General features: G+C 45.8%; 1 protein-coding gene across 2 annotated transcripts; it reads left to right on the top strand.

Moving 5' to 3' along the window:
• The first annotated feature begins 294 nt into the window (after nt 1–294).
• Nucleotides 295–19,614, top strand: sh3gl1b (SH3-domain GRB2-like 1b). Of its 2 annotated transcripts, XM_035522003.1 has the most exons (10): nt 295–705; nt 7,757–7,825; nt 9,346–9,418; nt 10,090–10,233; nt 11,352–11,485; nt 12,152–12,310; nt 13,996–14,099; nt 14,255–14,385; nt 15,342–15,386; nt 17,060–19,614. In XM_035522003.1, the coding sequence occupies exons 1-10, from the start codon at nt 661–663 to the stop codon at nt 17,254–17,256; spliced, it is 1,101 nt and encodes a 366-aa protein (XP_035377896.1). In that variant the 5' UTR covers nt 295–660; the 3' UTR covers nt 17,257–19,614. The 2 variants fall into 2 exon arrangements, with proteins under 2 accessions (XP_035377896.1, XP_026882055.1); XM_027026254.2 differs by lacking the exon at nt 15,342–15,386.
• Nucleotides 19,615–20,458: the final 844 nt, after the last annotated feature.

Genomic DNA, 20,458 nt, shown 5'->3' with positions numbered 1-20,458 from the left:
TGGAATTAAAGTGAAAAATTCCAAGATGCTGGGTTAGGTTAAATTTATGCATATAAATCATTTCAACCGCGAGTTGAACGTGATCCCATCTATTTGCATCTTAACACGGTTCGGTGCACAATGATCCAGCCCTGATGTTTCACAAGTCGAGGGTTGTGGGATGTCCTGTTATCACAGGGCACTCCCACTGCCTCAGCGGGACTACAGGCGAGCTGAACAGGCGTGGCGGTGTGTTGGGCCGGCCCGTCTCTGGCCGCTAGGGGGCGCCATGTCCTCGTGGATGGGTGTGGAATGGAATGTGCCTGCGTTGCGCAGGAAACGGGGTCTCGCGAGTGGGACCGCTATTTTCGAGCCCCACTTCTCCGCCTTGTGTGTGAGGTGGATCACGTTGAGCCTCGTTAACGGACCTTCGTGGCCAAGTTTTACTGTTTAAAACGTGTGGATCCGGTTAACGTTCCTCGGAGCCTTGGACACCGTCGTGGATGTGCTTAACCGTTAGAGCTGTTTGTCTCGAGCTACAGTTGACGTTAGACAGAATTAAGCTAACTGGCTCGGTTCAGTGAAGTAGGTTTGGTAATATTATCGTTTTATTTATTTATTTAAAAAAAAAAAAACAACTTTTATAGTTTCTTTGCTGCGAAAGGGGGATCCAGCCTGAAGATGTCTGTTGCGGGCTTGAAGAAGCAGTTTTACAAAGCCAGTCAGGTTTGCCTTCAACTTTCTCCTCAATGAAGAGCGGCGGCATTAGTCAGGCAGCTAAACTAACCCAGCTAGCCCCGCTAGCCCCGCTAACCCCGCTAGCCCCGCTAACCTCGCTAACCTCGCTAGCCCAGCTAACCCAGCGGGGTCTAACGTTAGTTACACTGTCGGCAAAAGTGAGTTCGTATTGGCTACTTGTATGTTAAAATTCACTTCTAATTGTGTATTTCACTTTTCTATAGTGTTGGATTAGTTGCAGTTCTAACCGTCTTTTTCTCGTTATCTAGCCCAGAGTTGACGTGGTTTTTCACCTCTAGTGGGGGTATCAATTTATGTAGGTTATAGATGTTAGTAAGCCACGAGTGTCAATGGTCATTTGTTCCTTCTAACTTTAGTAGCTTATTTTTATGCGCTGGGTTGTTCTTATTTTTATGCGCTGGGTTGTAAGCTAATGCAGTCGAGTATTTTTTTTGCAGATTGTCAAATGTAATGTTAGTTTTGTTTTTATTAACGGATGTGGATCATTAGAAAATCTAGTCGATGTTGACTAGCAAGGTTATTAACTAGCTAGCTGGCGTTCTAGCAGCGTTATAACGTTTGTTCTGAACGCGCATCATTGGCGAACATCTTTGCCACGTTTTCCCTGCAGAGCTCTTCGTATGCGCACCACTGCCCAGTTTAACCAACTAAGTGGGTTAGGTGCGGTCTTTTAATCGTTAGCTGGCTGTGTGCAACGAAAGTACTGAAAACAACAAACCGGCTGGTTAGTGTTTTCACGCTGAGAATGAAAGCGTCGACCACATTTCTGAAGATTATGCTGAAACGTTTAACCACAGTTACGTTTCCTCCTTTAATGTCTCGCACCTGGCGCTGCGCATTTGTAGTTTTGCTTTGTTTTTTTAATTTTCTGTTTGTGTACGCCTCAGTTTTTTGGGGAGAATGTGCTGACCGTGTGAAGTTTATTTTGAATTCCTGGACAAGCCACCAACTGGTTGAGTTCTGAGAAAAGCAGTGGGTTAACCGCTAGTTTTCTGTAGGTTTGCTATGACCTACAGAATGAGGTTGCTTGCTCATGACTTATTGACTCATAATGAGCAATGGTTTGATGTTACCCATTATAGATTACAGAGAAAATGCTGATATGTAAATGTTGACCTTTTAGTTCCTGCTGTTATGTTCAGTGCGACCCTGCTGGAAGCACTTCAGACTGACGCACTCCATCAACACATCCTTGTTTTCTTTTCTGCAGATATTTTTGCTTTCTGAGGTCTGCACATAAGCTCTGCATACTTGCAGATAATAACCATTAAATCTTCTGAACCTCAGCACAGTACGTGTCAGTGGTGAACGGCTGGCAAAGGTCTCCTTCTTGGCAGAGGCCAAATGTAATTTATTCCAGTGAACCATGCAGCTCCATCCCAGGTGACTTCCATATATTGCTGCCTTCTCCTCTAGAGGGTTCCTTGGAAGCAGCCAGACTTTACATATGCTGGATTCCAGTTTGGATGCTTCTAATTGTTAGCTATGACTCACATGCTGTGACAGTCGTTTTGCTTCATTGTCGGTGAGTGTGGTGTGGTCATTTCATAAAGCTTTTGATGTGATATTTGTGCCTCTCCGTTAAAATGACTGCCACTGTACAGTGGAAGGGGGGGGCTTCATCAGGCTGATGGTGCCGTGTCCACGCAATGTGGAACTGACACCGTTCTGCACAATAGCTACTTTTTATGTTGTTGTTACAATTACAGTATAGAATATCATTTCCTAGTCCAGCCCTAACTGTAAGGGTTAGCTGAAACAGGACAGAACAGAGCAGCTTCTCACCTGCCTAGCCTCAGTGTCATTGTAGTCACATATCAGCCCCAGGTGCGTCAGATTAGGATTAGAAAGGAAACCCTGCAGAAGTCCCGAACTCTGCTCTAAGGGCTGCACACCCCTCACATTCCCCCTGATGGTAGTAATCCTATATGTATTTCCCAGCAGGAGTAGAAATTGGATGATTCCATTAAGGCCGGGTGGGGGGGGGGGTGTTGATTGGGAAAGAGAGAAACCATTTGTTTCCAGTTTGCTGATATTTGCAGGAATCAAATCTATCCATTTCCCAGCTTCCTGTCAGGACATACTAGGGAAGAAAGTGAGAGGCAGAGAGAGAGAGAGAGAGAGAGTGTTAGCCATGGAGAGGACGAGAGGAGTGCAGAGAACACCAGAACAAAATGGATTCCTCACACTGGGAATCACTTTGTGTTAGTGAGGGCTGTGCTTTAGCCAACAACAGCGAAGTGCGTGTGTGTGTGTGTTGGATCATATTGGCTGTCTGAGTGATTGCACTGCAGCGATCTTGCAGCCAGTTCCTGCCAGTGGTCCATTAAAATAATGGACAGAGGAAAGTGTCAGATACACTCTCATTATAACAGGCTTATTCCAGTCTGTGTGTGTCAGATGCACTCTCACTATAACAGGCTTATTCCAGTCTGTGTGTGTCAGATGCACTCTCACTATAACAGGCTTATTCCAGTCTGTGTGTGTCAGATGCACTCTCACTATAACAGGCTTATTCCAGTCTGTGTGTGTCAGATGCACTCTCACTATAACAGACTTATTCCAGTCTCTGTGCGTGTCAGATACACTCTCACTATAACAGACTTATTCCAGTCTCTGTGCGTGTCAGATACACTCTCACTATAACAGACTTATTCCAGTCTGTGTGCGTGTCAGATACACTCTCACTATAACAGACTTATTCCAGTCTGTGTGTGTGTCAGATACACTCTCACTATAACAGACTTATTCCAGTCTGTGTGTGTGTCAGATACACTCTCACTATAACAGACTTATTCCAGTCTGTGTGTGTGTCAGATACACTCTCACTATAACAGACTTATTCCAGTCTGTGTGTGTGTCAGATACACTCTCACTATAACAGACTTATTCCAGTCTGTGTGTGTGTCAGATACACTCTCACTATAACAGACTTATTCCAGTCTGTGTGTGTGTCAGATACACTCTCACTATAACAGACTTATTCCAGTCTGTGTGTGTGTCAGATACACTCTCACTATAACAGACTTATTCCAGTCTGTGTGTGTGTCAGATACACTCTCACTATAACAGACTTATTCCAGTCTGTGTGTGTGTCAGATACACTCTCACTATAACAGACTTATTCCAGTCTGTGTGTGTCAGATACACTCTGACTATAACAGACTTATTCCAGTCTGTGTGTGTGTCAGATACACTCTCACTATAACAGACTTATTCCAGTCTGTGCGTGTCAGATACACTCTCACTATAACAGGCTTATTCCAGTGTGTGTGTGTGTGTGTGTGTGTGTGTGCATATCAGATACACTCTCACTATAACAGACTTATTCCAGTCTGTGTGTGCGTGTCAGATACACTCTCACTATAACAGGCTTATTCCAGTCTGTGTGTGTCAGATACACTCTCACTATAACAGGCTTATTCCAGTCTGTGCGTGTCAGATACACTCTCACTATAACAGACTTATTCCAGTGTGTGTGTGTGTGTGTGTGTGTGTGCATATCACATACACTCTCACTATAACATACTTATTCCAGTCTGTGTGTGCGTGTCAGATACACTCTCACTATAACAGGCTTATTCCAGTCTGTGCGTGTCAGATACACTCTCACTATAATAGGCTTATTCCGGTCTGTGCGTGTCAGATACACTCTCACTATAATAGGCTTATTCCAGTCTGTGTGTGCGTGTCAGATACACTCTCACTATAACAGACTTATTCCAGTCTGTGTGTGTGTCAGATACACTTTCACTATAACAGACTTATTCCAGTCTGTGTGTGTGTCAGATACACTCTCACTATAACAGGCTTATTCCAGTCTGTGTGCGTGTCAGATACACTCTCACTATAACAGGCTTATTCCAGTCTGTGTGCGTGTCAGATACACTCTCACTATAACAGGCTTATTCCAGTCTGTGCGTGTCAAATACACTCTCACTATAATAGGCTTATTCCAGTCTGTGCGTGTCAAATACACTCTCACTATAACAGGCTTATTCCAGTCTGTGTGCGTGTCAGATACACTTTCACTATAACAGACTTATTCCAGTCTGTGTGTGCGTGTCAGATACACTCTCACTATAACAGACTTATTCCAGTCTGTGTGTGCGTGTCAGATACACTCTCACTATAACAGACTTATTCCAGTCTGTGTGTGCGTGTCAGATACACTCTCACTATAACAGACTTATTCCAGTCTGTGTGTGCGTGTCAGATACACTCTCACTATAACAGACTTATTCCAGTCTGTGTGTGCGTGTCAGATACACTCTCACTATAACAGACTTATTCCAGTCTGTGTGTGTGTCAGATACACTCTCACTATAACAGATTTTCCATCCTGCTGTCTGTGCAGGTCTGCAGTGAGAGTTCCAGTACAGCACGAGTGTCTCTCCCTGTTGCTCAGAGCTGTTTACTGCAAATCAGCATATTCTGCACTGTCAGATTATCAGTTTATCATAAGATTATCAGTTGGTTTGCAATAACAGGCCACAGTTTAATTCCTGGTCAATCTGAAGCCTTTTCTCCCATGTCCCCCAGACAGAAAACACTTCCCCTGGATTTCTCTGGAACTGGTGGACATTGGGTTCTACGGGTTACGGGCCAGATGCACATTTAGAATGTAGTTAAAAGCCTAGGCTGGGTAATAAGATGGGGTAGTTTGGGAATATCCATTATTTCTTGTACTTTATTGTACTCTTGTAATTTATTGTACTCAAGAGTACTCTTGTACTCTTGTTGCACGATATATCTCTTGTTAATCATTATCGGAATACTGGCCATTTCAAATCTGATATCAGTATTCACATATTCAAAGCACACAGTTCTTTATCAAGTGCTCAAAGCTGTCAGATTCTGTTCAGATGTTTCAAATGAATGTCTTGACATGTTACGGCATTCACAAGATTCAACAAACATAACTAAATCTTTTTTTTAACGAAGATAACGTAGGCCAACCTTGAAACGGTTCACCAGTGTCATAATGAATGGTAAGATGATAGCAGTGTGGTATTTATGGCCATGTCGTGTCTTATAAGTTCATCATTATCAATAAGAATTCTGTATCTGAGTGGACAGTTTCCACATGGCCATAAAGGAAGATGTGAAACCGTTTGGGTTTACGGCCTTGGCCAACAAACCGTCTTTCATCTTAAGCAGACGTGAATATGAGAGTGTGTGTTTGTATTTGTGTGTGTTGGCTGAAATCCTGAGTGCATATCTAGCAGTGTTTGTCTTTTTGTGGTGATGTCACTCAGATCAGTAGGGGCGTGCATGCGTGTGCGTGTGTGTTTGCTCCTCAGCTTGAAACTGCCTTTTAATTATTAATCCCACTCCTCCCTGCACTGCTTGCCATGGAGGGGGGGACATCTGTGCTGCCTGTGGGGAAGAAGGTTTGTGTGTGTGTGTTGCAAGCGTGAGCAGGTTGAATACACCGTCACACACTCAGACCTTTGACCTCTCTGCTGGTGAAATGCAGGCTTTATGAGGGGTGTGGGCTTGGAGAGGAAGACAAACATCTTCCTCTTCATCGAGATCTGCTGCCAGCCAGCCCAACCTGGCCATGCTCCAGAATTAATCAGCCTGCTTATTTAAACCAAGTTTATAATGTTCCTTCATATGTTGGCAGTCTGCAGTCATGGTCCAAGACAGCTGAAACAGATATGCAATGCCACAAAGACAGAGTCAAGTCCTGGCTCTTACTAGTGTTGTTGTTGTTGTTGTTGTTGTTGTTGTTGTTGTTGTTGTCTGGGGAAGATTTGCCAGTTTCTCAGGATTGTCATGTATGACTCAGGAGGGTGAATGAAGAATGTTCCTGGAACTGTGTGTCCTACAGTTAAGGTTGTTGGGCTCAGAATCCTGCGCTTCAGATGAGATGTCAGTGTAGCGTCCAGAGCAACGGGGGGAAATGGTGTCTCCGTTAACACATGCTCAGAAACAACCAGAACAGGAAATGGAGCCGTTGTATAATATGCATTCTAATATCTTCCTGGTTAAATGGAATATGTTTGAGATTAGCGCTCAGCTGATGTAGTCTCAGAAATATCAAGTGCTGTGGTCGTTAAGTGAACCTCGTCTTAACGGAGCTGGGCCTGTAGGGGGGCGGGACTACAGAGCGAAGTGTTCTTCAAACACTCCTGTGGTCTTCCTCAGGGGGTGGAGCTTCAGAATTGCTGAATTCCTCGATCGCAGTGGGTAGGACCCCGTGAGAGAGAGAGAGAGAGGAGTATGAACTGAATTCACTCTGAGACTTTGTGTCTGAGGCTGTGGAGTCTCAGTACACTAAAAGTATTAGAGTAATCTTTTAGAGTGAGTGTGTGTGTAACCTGAGTAGCCACTGCAATTCTGTCCTAACCCACCATTGTGATGAGTGAGACAGAATCCTGGCCCCTGTCCAAACTCTCGGACCTTGGGTTCCCTCTGTTGCTGTGTGCTGACTCTGTAGAGAAACATAGACCCTGTTCTGCAATCATTAAGAAATGAGAGGAAAGGAGGGAGGGAGAGAGAGAATTGAGAAGCCATTTTCCTAAGTAATTTATGACACGAACTGTCTTTCCTCTTTTCGTGGGACCACAGAGAATCACACTGTGTGGATCCTGGTTTATTAATTTTGGGGGTGTGAAGTACATGTAGGCTAAATGTAGGAAACCTGGGTTGTTGTGAGCAGGTTATTTTCAGTGTGAACTGATAACATTAAGTCACGGTTGTCCCTCCGTGGCATTATCAATATATAAGCTTTACCGCAATATGGAGTTCATACAGAAGATGTCACACATTTTTGTTAAACTCAGCCTGTGGTTCATAATTTAGCTTTCTTTTTAAAAAATGAGACATATGCAAGTTTATTTATTTAATTAGTTAGTTATTTAGTTAAATCTTATATTAAATTAAGGCTAACAATTCATTTTGCAGCTAAACAAATAGCTGACATGTTGCATTCTGTCATGGTGGTAACGATGTTTTGTCAGACGTGGGTTTCGGTCTGGATCACTCAGTGCTCTGTGACTCCTGTTTCCAGATGGTGAGCGAGAAGGTCGGAGGAGCAGAGGGAACCAAACTTGACGAAGAATTCCGGGACCTGGAGCGGGTAAGAGGACGGAGTCATCGCGGGTTTCCTGTTTAACGTATAAAAATGGATAAATCCAGCAGCCAGTATACTGGCAAAAGGTCCTTGATTATCCTGTTAGGTGACGGGATGTTTTATTGGTCACTGAGGTGACTACTTGTCTGCCCAGCGCTGCCTTTGCACATATTGTTAGCACAACAGTGATGTTCGGAGTCCAGGACGTAAATTCCAGCAGGTGCAGCTGTTAATCGTGGAACTTTGGACAGCTGGAACTGTGCAGTCCAGTACCCGACCCCGGATGGATCAGGGGCTCTGACACCATTGCCTCACTGAAAACACACGTTACTGAACACACCACTGTGTTGCTGTTGGTAGTGCATATGACCGAGAGCTGATCCCGGATCAGCGTGCTCTGCTGTCTGGTAGGGTGTTTGACACTAAAGCAGATCTCAGATCTGTAGTCTCATAAGACTCTGTCATAGGAGCAAAGCCCACTGCCCAGACCAATCACCTCATCCCTGACCCTGTCAGCTAATCAAACTGTGTCGCCGTGGTAACTAATATTCAGTACACAGTAATAAGCCAACCGTATCCCTCCATCCTGTGTCCTGTGGCTAGTGTTCTCTGCTCCACCCGTACTGACTAGGCAGTGATCTTCATTATGAGCACGACTATGGTTTGCATGGCTGCTGTAATCAGTAATCTGAAAGCTAGCTACAGGAACAGACGATGAACTGAGAGTTCTGCTTATCGGTCACGAGCTGTAGAATTGGTCGAGAGTTTGTGAATGAGGTCTTTCAGCATTCTGCATCACCTGCACGCCACACGGAGGGGGACAGCAGGAGGAGGACAGAGAGCCCGTCCCTGAACAGAGATGAGTCCTGCATCCACGTGACACCACTCAGTCCCTGTAGTCCCTCAGTGGGGAACGGAAACTTCAAATTAAACTCTTCAGACTTGGATCAGACATAAACGCATTACTTTAGAAATGTAAAATTTCAAATCTAGCTAAAAAATGGTCCTGGTGCGTCTGGAGTGCCCACCAATGATGGCACAGCCGCCGGGTGGTACACCTGTCACAGCAGCTCAGAACAGCTGATGTGCTTGACACACACACACACAGACGCATGCATGCACCATTGAGGCCCAGGATGAAGGGCTTGCCTCTCCGCAGGAGCTGAAAATATTCCTGCTGCTTGGTGAGGAACCTTAAGGCGGTGATCAGAAATGTTTAATGTGTGCGGATGCGTGCTCTGCTCCTAGAGATGGGAAGTGAGCGGGAAGTGAGCTGGGAAAACTGGACTCTGGAACTGTGGACGGGCTGCTTGTCTCGCAGCCTCAGCTGTCCTTGCACCTCTCTGTCTCAGTAATGATGATGAACCCTTTAGTTCAGCTACACCTACAACAAAGCCGTGTTTCAAATAAGAGCGCTACAGTGTGTGTGTGTGTGTGTGTGTGTGTGTGTGTGTGTGTGTGTGTGTGTGTGTGCGAGCGTACGTGTGCGTGCACATAAGCGCTGACCCTCCTCTCTGTTTTTGCAGAAGGTGGATGTGACGAGTAAGGCGGTGGTAGAGGTGATCTCCAAAACCTCGGAGTACCTGCAGCCCAACCCTGGTAAGGGGGAAGGGCTGGGCGGGCGCACGGAAAGCTGCTCCCATCTCCTGTTTACTGGAAACTCTTTGACACTTTAAATTTAGCTCAGTCCAGCCGTATTGATTTAGGTCACAGCCAGAGTTCGGAAACAACACGCCTTCTGGGTGGTTAGCACTTTTATGGCCTAGAGCACATAGGTGTATCCTTTACGGGTGGGGGGGTTTCTAGGGTTTCATCTTTATTCACGTTGGTCATTCTGTCCTGAACGTTTTTAAAGCTAATGCCGTTTGGTGTCTGTAGGTCTGTTCAGGGTTCATGACTGGTCATGTGTTCTTTCATTTATTTTGTATTTTCACTCAATCTGAAACTGTAAAATATTCCAGAGATTCTAGTTGTTAAAATAATCTAGTTGTGATTTACTTGACCTTTGTCCTGGTTCATGCAGTGGGCAGAAAAGAACTGTGTTGCAACCTGATTGTGTGTGTGTGCGTGTGTGTGTGCGTGTGTGTGTGTGCGTGTGTGTGTGCGCGTGTGTGTGCGTGCGTGTGTGTGCGTGCGTGTGCGTGCGTGCGTGTGCGTGCGTGCGTGTGCGTGCGTGCGCGTGCGTGCGTGTGCGTGCGTGTACGTGTGTACGTGCGTGCGTGCGCGTGTGCGTGTGTGTGCGCGTGTGTGTGCGCGTGTGTGTGTGTCAGCGTCACGTGCCAAGCTGTCCATGCTGAACACCATGTCTAAGATCCGTGGGCAGGTGAAGAGCCCCGGATACCCCCAGGTCGAGGGGCTTCTGGGGGAGTGCATGGCCAAATACGGTCGAGAGCTGGGGGAAGACACCAACTTCGGTGGGTTTACACACACACACACACACTACTGCAACATGCCATTGTGTGTGTGTGTTTGTGTGTGTGTGTGCGTGTGTGCGTGTGTGTGTCTCTGACAGAATTCATGGCTTGCTGTTGTAGATGCTCATTCTATACATGTGAACCAATTCAAGTTTCTAGCGAGTGCACTGATTAAAATTTCCCTAATACGGATCTATTTTCATGGACCTTTAACGAGCGTGTTGGTTATTAATCAGTGTCCGTGTTTTTCTGCATTAATTCTCATTAGTGTGTCCGTGGTTTAGAATAATCGGACAGATCATGGCAGATTTCCGGGCTGGGATTTCACTGGGCTCATCAGCGTAGAATGTCCTCGTTTCCAGCCATCTTCTCTGAGTTTTCCAGAATGTCTCTTTCCATTAGCTCGTGTGTTGGAGCAGGGTTGTCTTTTAGGGACCCGTCTTGAGGGACAGTTAAATAAAAGACTTTATAATGTGCAGTGCTGTTGAACTCTGAGGTTTTCCAACAACTTTAAACCTTTGTCTGTTTTGATTTGCATATATAACATATACACGGACATGAATACAATAAAACCAAAATGCAAATAATTTATGCAACAAATGTGTGTTTTACAAAATGTGTTTTTGAGGTTAAAAGCACAAATGTTTTAAAACACATAAAATGCAGTAATGACCTACAGATGGAAGCTTAGCATCATGGGATATCTCGTGCTTTCTCCTTCTCTATCCATTTCTCTCTCTCTCTCTCTCTCTCTCTCTCTCTCTCTCTCCTTGCATGTAACCACTGCTTTTAAATAGGTTTGAATGTGATTTGTTGAGGTGTATTGGTTTATATTTACAGACAGCTTGAGTACTGCTCAAAACTAGGATTTTACAGCAAATACTGAAACAAACAGTATTATTATTCATTATAAATAAAATATTGGTTTAAGTACTCCCATGTTTAAAAGGTATCATAACCGTATATGACAAATGTGTTTCTCTCTACATCTCAGATCGGTGAGAGAGGATTGTGTGGTCCTGTGTTTGGTCTCGAGCTCGGCTCGATGAACTGTTGTAACAGGCTTCTCTGCAGGAGGTGTGTGTGTAAGCGATGACATGTTTGCTTGCTGGAAACAGGCGCCGCCCTGGTGGACGCAGGGGACAGCATGAAGAGGCTGGCCGAGGTGAAGGACTCTCTGGACATCGACGTCAAGCAGAACTTCATTGACCCGCTCCAAGGCTTGTGTGACAAGGACCTGAGGGAGATACAGGTGAGGGGTGAGGCGGGGGCGGGGGGTTCCCTGCACTGCCAAACCCAGTCCATGGGGGACAGCCAACCAGTTACAGCCTGTACAGCCATGTCCCAAAGCAACTTACTAGATATGTACCTAGTTGTGAGGCAGAGTTTGTCTTTAATGTTCCTATTGGATACCTATCTGAGCATCCCTGCGGCGTGACTGTCTGTCTGTCATGAGCGTTCCTGCGGCGTGACTGTCTGTCTGTCATGAGCGTTCCTGCGGCGTGACTGTCTGTCTGCATTCCTGTGGCGTGATTGACTGTCTGTTGTGAGCGTTCCTTCGGCGTCACTGTCTGTGTGCCATGAGCTTTCCTGCGGCATGACTGTCAGTTGCCGTGAGTGTTCCTGCAGCATGACTGTCTGTCTGCTGTGAGCTTTCCTGCGGCATGACTGTCAGTTGCCGTGAGTGTTCCTGCAGCATGACTGTCTGTCTGCTGTGAGCTTTCCTGCGGCATGACTGTCAGTTGCCGTGAGTGTTCCTGCAGCATGACTGTCTGTCTGCTGTGAGCGTTCCTGCGGCGTGACTGTCTGTCTGCCGTGAGCACTCTTGTGGCATGATTGTCTGTTTGCGTTCCTGTGGCATCTGTCTGTCTGCCATCAGTATTCTTGCGGCATGACTGTCTCTCTCTCTGATGCGCAGCACCACCTAAAGAAGCTGGAAGGCCGGCGGCTGGATTACGACTACAAGAAGAAGCGGCAGGGGAAGATTCCGGATGAGGAGCTGAAGCAGGCCCTGGAGAAATTCCACGAGTCCAAAGAAGTAGCTGAGATCAGCATGTACAACCTGCTAGAGACAGATGTAAGAGCCGTGTGTGTGTGCACGTGTGTGTGTGTGCACGTGTGTGTGTGTGTGTGTGCGTGCGTGCATGCGTGCCTGTGTGTGCGCACATCGCACATCTCAGAATCAGCACGAGAGCAACACATATGTATGAAATAGGGGCGAGATGTACAAGAAGTGTGTGTGTTTTACTGTGTAAACTTGTGTTTATAGGTGTGTGTTTCTTTGTGTCTGTACAGTGTGTATGTTGTACTGTGTAAACGTGTGTTTATAGGTGTGTGTCTGTTTCTTTGTGTCTGTACAGTGAGTGTGTATGCTGTACTGTGTAAACGTGTGTTTATAGGTGTGTGTGTGTGTGTGTTTCTTTGTACAGTGTGTATGTTGTACTGTGTAAACATGTGTATAGGTGTGCGTATGTCTTTCTTTGTGTCTGTACAGTGTGTATGTTGTACTGTGTAAACATGTTTATAGGTGTGCGTGTCTGTTTCTTTGTGTCTGTACAGTGTATGTTGTACTGTGTAAACGTGTGTTTATAGGTGTGTGTGTGTGTGTGTTTCTTTGTGTATGTTGTACTGTGTAAACGTGTGTTTATAGGTGTGTGTTTGTGTCTGTATAGTGTGTTGTACTGTGTAAACGTGTGTTTAAAGGCGTGTGTGTGTTTCTTTGTGTCTGTACAGTGTGTTTGTTGTACTGTGTAAACGTGTATAGGTGTGTGTGTGTTTCTTTGTGTCTGTACAATATGTACAGTGGTGTGGTACTTGATTTTTGGTAGCTTAGTGGTTAAGGTACTTGACTTGTAATTGGAATGTTGCTGGTTCAAGTCCCACCACTGCCGGGCCCCTGAGCAAGACGCTTAACCCTCAGTTACTCAAGTTGTACTTGTAAGTTGCTTTGGATAAAAGTGTCAGCTATATGCCATAAATGTAAATGTGTGTGTTGTACTGTATAAACATGTGTTTATAGGTGTGTGTGTGTGTGTGTGCGTGTGTGTGTGTTTCTTTGGTTCTGTTTAGTGTGTATGTTGTACTGTGTAAACTTGTGTTTATAGGTGTGTATGTTGTACTGTGTAAATGTGCTTATAGGTGTGTTTTTGTTTCTTTGTGCCTGTACAGTTTGTATGTTGTACTCTGTAAATGTGTGTTTATAGGTGTGTGTGTATGTTGTACTGTATAAATGTGTGTGTGTAGGTGTGTGTTTGTCATGTGCAGCAGTGGTGTTATGGCTGCTCATGTCTGGTCCCTGGAGAGCTTACAACGCCACCTAGTGGATCACAGTATACTTTGCTGTTTGATTGATTGGGGGGTTTTTGGGGTTGTTTGGCACAAACGTAAATCTAGAGTATGTTTCGGATCTTTTAAAAATGAAGCAAAGTTCTTTAAGTTTTCGTTTCTACTGTTGTGATTTTTTGTTGATGCTGGTGGGGTGATGAATAGAAGCAGGCGGCAGTGAGATGGAGTCTCTAGAAGCTCCACGGGGTTCTGGGCTCATACGGGAAGTTAGTCATTAAATGAAGCTGCTTGTTTTTGTGACTGCTCATTATTATCTGAAGGGTAGTGTGTGTGTGTGTGTGTGTGTGTGTGTGTGTGTGTGTGTGTGTGTGTGTGTGTGTGTGTGTGTGTGTGTGTGTGTGTGTGTGTGTGTGTGTGTGTGTGTGTGCGTGTGCGTGTGTTGTTCCCCACATCTTCCTCCTCTCTCTCTCCGTGTAGATCGAGCAGGTGACTCAGCTCTCCTCTCTGGTGGAGTCTCAGCTGCATTATCACAGGCAGGCTGTGCAGATCCTCGAGGAGCTCGCAGACAAACTCAAAGACAGGTGAGTGTGTGCCAGTCTGCGGTGGTGGTATTAGACCACATGGGGGAAATGTATCATGTGGAGATCAGTTTATTAGCTTTATGCCCATGGTTGATTTGTGCATAGAGGATTGCGTAAGAACCTCGATTAAATGTTCTATATTCTTTTTCCGCAAGGATCAACGAGTCAAAGTCTCGTCCTCGCAGAGAGTATGTCCCTAAACCCAAACCTGTCTTTGATTTCGGGGAGCCCAACGACCAATCAAACGGCGGCTTCACGCCAGCTCCCCCGTCAACTCGTACCTCAGGTAAGTTGAGTTGCTTGGCTGCACGCGGCTCCGCCCACAGGGTTTGATGAGGATTGTGTAGCTCTGACCCCTTCAGCTGCATATGGAAGTACGTAGTAGAATCAAAAATAAGAGGAACATTCATACAAACTCTTATTATATTGCCTTATTGCCTACGAGTGGTCAGAAGTTAATACTGGTTTTTAGAGCGCTCCTTTGATAAGTGCACTGTGTTGGTGTTTAATACAGTAGATGGCTATTTTAATACAATAGATGGCCTGGTATGATAAGCACTGCATGCTTTATCATACCAGGGTCAGTACAAGCACACTGAATCACTGCATATCATATCGTATCACTGCATACTGTACTGTACCAGGATCAGTATGAGCCTAATGAATCAGTGACTATTGTATCATATCACTGCATACTGTGTCCTACCAGGATCAGTACAATTGTATCGTTTAACTGCATACCATATCGTACTAGGATCAGTACGAGCGTATTGTGTCACTACCATATCGTATCGGGTTCAGTAGGAGTGTATCGTATCGTGTTCAGCACAAGCGTATCGTGTCACTGAATGCCGTATCGTATCGGGTTCAGTATGAGCATATCATATCACTGAATGCCGTATCATATCAGGTTCATTATGAGCGTATCGTATCACTGTAGATGAGGAAGCCCCAGTAGTGTTGGGTTTGTTTGGCTGTCCACAGAGGAAAGCCCTCGTCTTCATTCAGTCTTACTCCCTCGCCCCATAGACAGAGCGAGCAAGATAGACATTGTCCTTTGTGTTTGCCACTCTGGGCTGGTGACAGGGTGTGATAACACCGCCTGGCCACCCGTGTGTGTGTGTGTGTGTGTGTGTGTGGGTGTCAGTCGGAGGGGGTGGATAACAGCAGGTCCAATAGTCAGCTGTCAGCTGCCTTCATTCGATGACCCTGTTCTGTGTTTTCCTCCTATGACATCATCAGAACCGTACCACAGGCTTGGCAAGTCAACCCGGAAACCCAGACTGAGTGAGTCCGAGGGCAGGCGTGCATGCATGTGTGCGTGTGTGTGGGTTGGAGAAAAAAATTCCAGTGGATTAATGGGACTGTTTTGGAAGGATCAGATCTAATCAAGGGGGTTGCTAATTGAGATCCAGTAACGTACATGTGCACAGATGTGCTGGAGTTAGTGTCCTCACATCCCCTGTATGGTTTTCTACAGTTAAAATCAGAGCTTTCATTTATGTGGGTCGCACGAGTGCATAAGAGGCCTGGGTTTCATATCATATTGAGTCTATTTTCCTGGAGTCCCTGCGCACTGGGTAAGGTCGCACGGCTCCAAGTATGAACTGCCTCCAAGGTTCAGGTTTTGATCTGAGCCTTGACAGTCTCCAGCGCTGCCTGCAGGGCAGGAGGTGGAGCTGTCGGTCGGGGTTGGTGTAGGGGGGCTGTGGGTGTGGGTTGGGTTAATCCAGAGGGTTTGTGAGCGGCCTGCTCTTTGTGGGTGTAAGTAGGCACTGGAACAAAGCCTGGTACAGTAAGATCAGTCTGATGTTCCTTACAGGCATGTGAGGAGGAGGCAGGAAGGGAGGCTGTGTGTGTGTGTGTGTTGCACCGTGTGACACCCCATAACCTGGTATACCCCTGCCTCTGGGGCTCTGGCTGTTGGGGCGGAGTCCTCTGTGTGCCCAGTAGCCAATGGTCTGCCTGTGCTTCCACAGCGCCTCTGAGCACGCTAACACGGAGTGTTAAAACCCAACACAGAGCTATCACTCACTGTGCTAACAAACAGCTTTCTCATTAGTACCAAGACTGTTTATGTGCTTTGGAGTGTGAGTGTGGGACCCTGCAGAGATGAAACATTCTAGATTAGAAGTTCTAGTGAAACATTTTCATTTGAATTTCTAGGCGGTTCTTTACAGGCCTTCCCTGTTCTGCAGGAAGCTGCTTTCCCTGAAGCTGTTGTCACAAAATTATTATTTATGTATTCATTTCAGATATAAATTTTAACACAAATCCAGCTAATCAGAATATCGAACATACGAATATTGGATTAAGTGTATTAATTACAACTAAAACTATTTTAAAATCAGGGATGGACAGCATAGTCTCTTTCTGTGCTGGCACACATGATTTGAAAAAGGACTGATAAAAGACTTGTTAATTAGCTGTTGCTTAATTAGCTGTAGCTGTTAATTAGCTGTCTGGTGTGTTTGGTTAGAGAATGAACATAACTAAGCTGTGTCGTTCAGGGGATTGCCAGTAGGGGGCACCAGGAGGCACGCTGGTCGCATGCCAGCTTCAGCACACGCGAGGCCTTGTTGAAGGCTGTCTGTTCTTGAGGAACAGTTACACTGCTCACGTATGTCTTTGGTTCTTAATGTGCTGTTAACGGTTTCACTTTGGGTTTAAATCAGACTGGATTAACCATGATCAGTGGATTCCTGTCATAATTTCAGACTACTGCAGCTGCCTTTGTCTTAATCCTTTGATAACACGCCTCCTAACACACCCGATATGGCTGCAAGTGTCCTGTGCAAACCTCTGTCATCTTAATCGGTTATTTTATCAATAAGTTTTTACTGTCACCCCTCCCCTCCCCCTCTCTGTCTCTCTCTCCTCCTTCCCCTCCCTCTCTCTCTCCTCCCTCCCCCTCTATCTCTCTCTACACTCTCCTCCCCTCCCTCTCTATCTCTCTCTAGCTCCCTCAGAGCCACCCTGCTGTAAGGCTCTATATGACTTTGAGCCTGAAAATGATGGTGAACTGGGCTTTCGTGAAGGTGATGTCATCACCCTGACCAATCAGATCGATGAGAACTGGTATGAGGGCATGCTGCACGGCCAATCAGGATTCTTCCCTCTCAACTATGTGGAGGTGATCGTCCCGCTGCCTCACTAGAAGCCGATCACCAGTGGGGGGGGGTGGGAGGAGGAGCAGGAAGGGGAGGAGCAAAAGAATCAGAGCGAGTCGACTCGCTCTTCCTCCTCACCTGTGTGCAACGGTCCAGTTGTAGCACATACACCTGTGTTCTGGCACTTTGACCCTAAGACATTCTGAAAGAAACTTTGCAAGACGGTGACCTCTTACATTCCAGAAGAAGAAAGAAATGAGCGATTTCACACGAAGACAGATGTACGTATGGACAGACGGACTCCTCGACTGAGACGGACGGCCCTGGACCTCATAGACCTGGACGCAGACTAACATTACAGTCGCCACGCCTTTATAAACCACAGATTACATTAATCAGACAGACCTCCGATGTTAAAAGAACAGAATTTTCCACTGTCATAGTTGTTTTACTTCTCTTTATTCTTAAAGGTGCACTACATGGAATATTTCAGGAATATGTAATGAATATTAGTTATTATCAGTACTAAGTATGGAGAGAAGGGCAAATAGCAGCACAAACAGAGGTAGAGAGTGAATGAAGCCACACAATGATGTTACTTAGTGTGTCTTTAAGGGCTGGATTCAATTCCAAGATCAAAACCTGGCCCAGTGTGGGGAAACTCCAGTACACTTGATACTAGGCAGTTTAAATAAATAAATAAACAAATTTGACTGAACTGGTCCCGACTGCCCCTGCTGGTCAGGCTGGGATATGAACCTGCATTTGAACAAGCTTCTGTTTTGGACGTTGTAACTTGGCACTGTGGGCTGTGTGTACAGTCACTCAGTGTGTAGCGTTCCTGAGCCACACATGTACAGGAGCTTCAGTCCTTTATACTTAATCCCTTAATCCCCCTCCTTAAAACATGAATTTGTATTTGCTTTTGATTGTTTTAACATAGTGATGTATAACGTTTTACTGCATCTTGGTCCCCAAGCCTTAAAATGACAGGAGGGATTATAGTTGGTTGATTTCCTTACATTGTTGTCTTTACGATGTTTGAACACTACGACTCAAATGAAACACTAGTGCCCCTTCTTCCGTTGGTAAGTTTAACCCAGTGGGTCATTAATGATAACATATTAATTAATATCCATGATGATGATGATGATGATTTGGACTGAAGGTAGGATGTGTCCTCCCCAGCCCTTTTTATCAGTTGTCTTTGCACCTGCTCTTACAAGAAAACAACCAAAAACTCTACTGACCGTAGCGGACGTACTCAGCCTAGAGGCCCAGTACGAATTCCTGCCACAATATTGTCTCCTTCACCGTTCTCGGTTCTTACCCCAACCCCGTCTTTGTAGCCGATACTGCTGGCAGTGTCCTGTTGTTTCCTGTTCTTTGTCTTGGGCACACATGCACGCACTCACACAGACCTATGAGATGATCCCGCTCCCCTGCTGCGGCCCGGGGCCGTACCCACGCTATCCTAAAAGGATGAAGCGTTTCCACACATGGAGGACTGGTGCTCCGTCTCTCTCCACCAGTGTCCCGGAGGACATGGCCTCTGGTAAGGCATGTGACTTGAGTGTTTTTGTTCCTTCACAGCCAACCAGCCCCCACAGCAAAGGAGAGTCTCTTCTCCAGATACGTCTCCTGTGTGATACTCTTCCACTTTCATCACCTACAACCCTTTAGGACTGAAGATATTTACACACACACACACACACACACACAGCTTTCTTCCTGTGTGCCCTGTTTCTTTGCAGTGATGGACTGACAAATCCACACGTCTGTCCCTGCTCCGTCTGTTCACTGGCTTTCCCTCGTCAGCCTTTTCCTCTGCATCCTGTTTACGTTGCCTCTGTGTGTGTCCCCTTGTCCTTGCATGGTTGTGTGCAGGCGTTAGCCACGGGTTAGGGCTTTGCTTCACTTGCTCGAAGGGGCTGTGGAGATGGTAAGGAAGTGAAGTCTGTATACCAAAGTTGAGCCCTTCATTCTCTTTCATTTTCCTTTTCTTCTCCATGTTGTACAAAGGGCTTCCGGCTTCGGCAAAAGTTGTGTGCAGAAGCACAAGCATGTGCATGTACGTGTGCCTTCGCAGTAACACTACATTTTAAAAAAGGGTCATTCCTGTCCGATCCATTAGAGTGCCAGAATCCTTTCACAGACAAAAATAATTCTGGTGATCTTTAGTATTATACTATTTTTATATGTCTACAAGAACCATACATATTTTTTAATTAATTGTTTGCATGTTAGCTTTATATGATGGCTTGTTAATGTATTGGAAAAATACTGGTTTGTCTTGAAGGAAAAAAAACTAACCATAGCATCCTGTTCATAAATATCCTGTTTTCCTAAAGATTTGTACTTGCTTTCTCCCCGTCTTTTAAGAAAATAAAATTCTGAAAGTGTTATTGTGTGGTGGCGTACATCCATCTAGTCTGGTACTGTCATCTTTGCTGTTGTTTTGGTTCTGTTCTCCCAACATTTTGGCTTTGAAATGAGGGGGGGGAAAAATCCGTTTGGGTTTGACAATGAATCTCAGCTTCTGTTTGCCTACATTTTGAGGTCTGTCCATCCATGGTGGAGAGAAGTGGGTGGGCGTTACAGCTCTGTGGTTTATATGTGCAGTAGAGCTGCAGTCCTCATCAGCCTTTTTCGGTGCTGGCATTGCTGTTTCATACACGAGAGAGCAGAGGAAGGCCTCCAGCTGATCAGATGTGGGGGCTGTATCTGGGATCTGTTACTGTTGTCTGTAGATCAGGACAGCGCAAACCAGAGAGGAAGGAAAAGCGCAGGAACTGTCATCGGAACCAGCCGGGCGGACTCGGCAACAGAACCAGACTGAACGCCACGGTAGGCGATGGCCAACAAACCAAGCAATGTTCCTTCGTTAAGGGCTGGGTGGGGGAGCACCGCGCATGAGCATGAGCCCAGTAGCAGCCCGTGTGTGTGAGAGAAAGCCAGTGAGCCAGTGAAGAATGGCTGCAGGTGGACCTTATCACCGTGACCTCAGCAAGGTGGATCCTGTCACGTATGCAAGCAGCTGCTCCTCTGAACCCTCACATGTGTGTTTTCACTTCACAAACACTGCAGTGCTGAGGCAAACCCAGCAATGGACCAAACACCTTCACACCTCCCAAGAAGAAGTGCATGATGTCAGCACTCCGCCAGCCTCAGCCCAAAAGATATTTACAGGTAGGAGCTGGAACTGCACAAGACCACTGCTGGTCCATCACTAGAGAGACCGGGAGGCAG

This window comes from Electrophorus electricus, chromosome 23 (genome assembly GCF_013358815.1).
Source record: "Electrophorus electricus isolate fEleEle1 chromosome 23, fEleEle1.pri, whole genome shotgun sequence".
NCBI lineage: Eukaryota > Metazoa > Chordata > Actinopteri > Gymnotiformes > Gymnotidae > Electrophorus > Electrophorus electricus.
The sequence above is the reverse complement of the archived record's forward strand: the minus strand, read 5'-3'. Positions and strand labels throughout refer to the sequence as shown.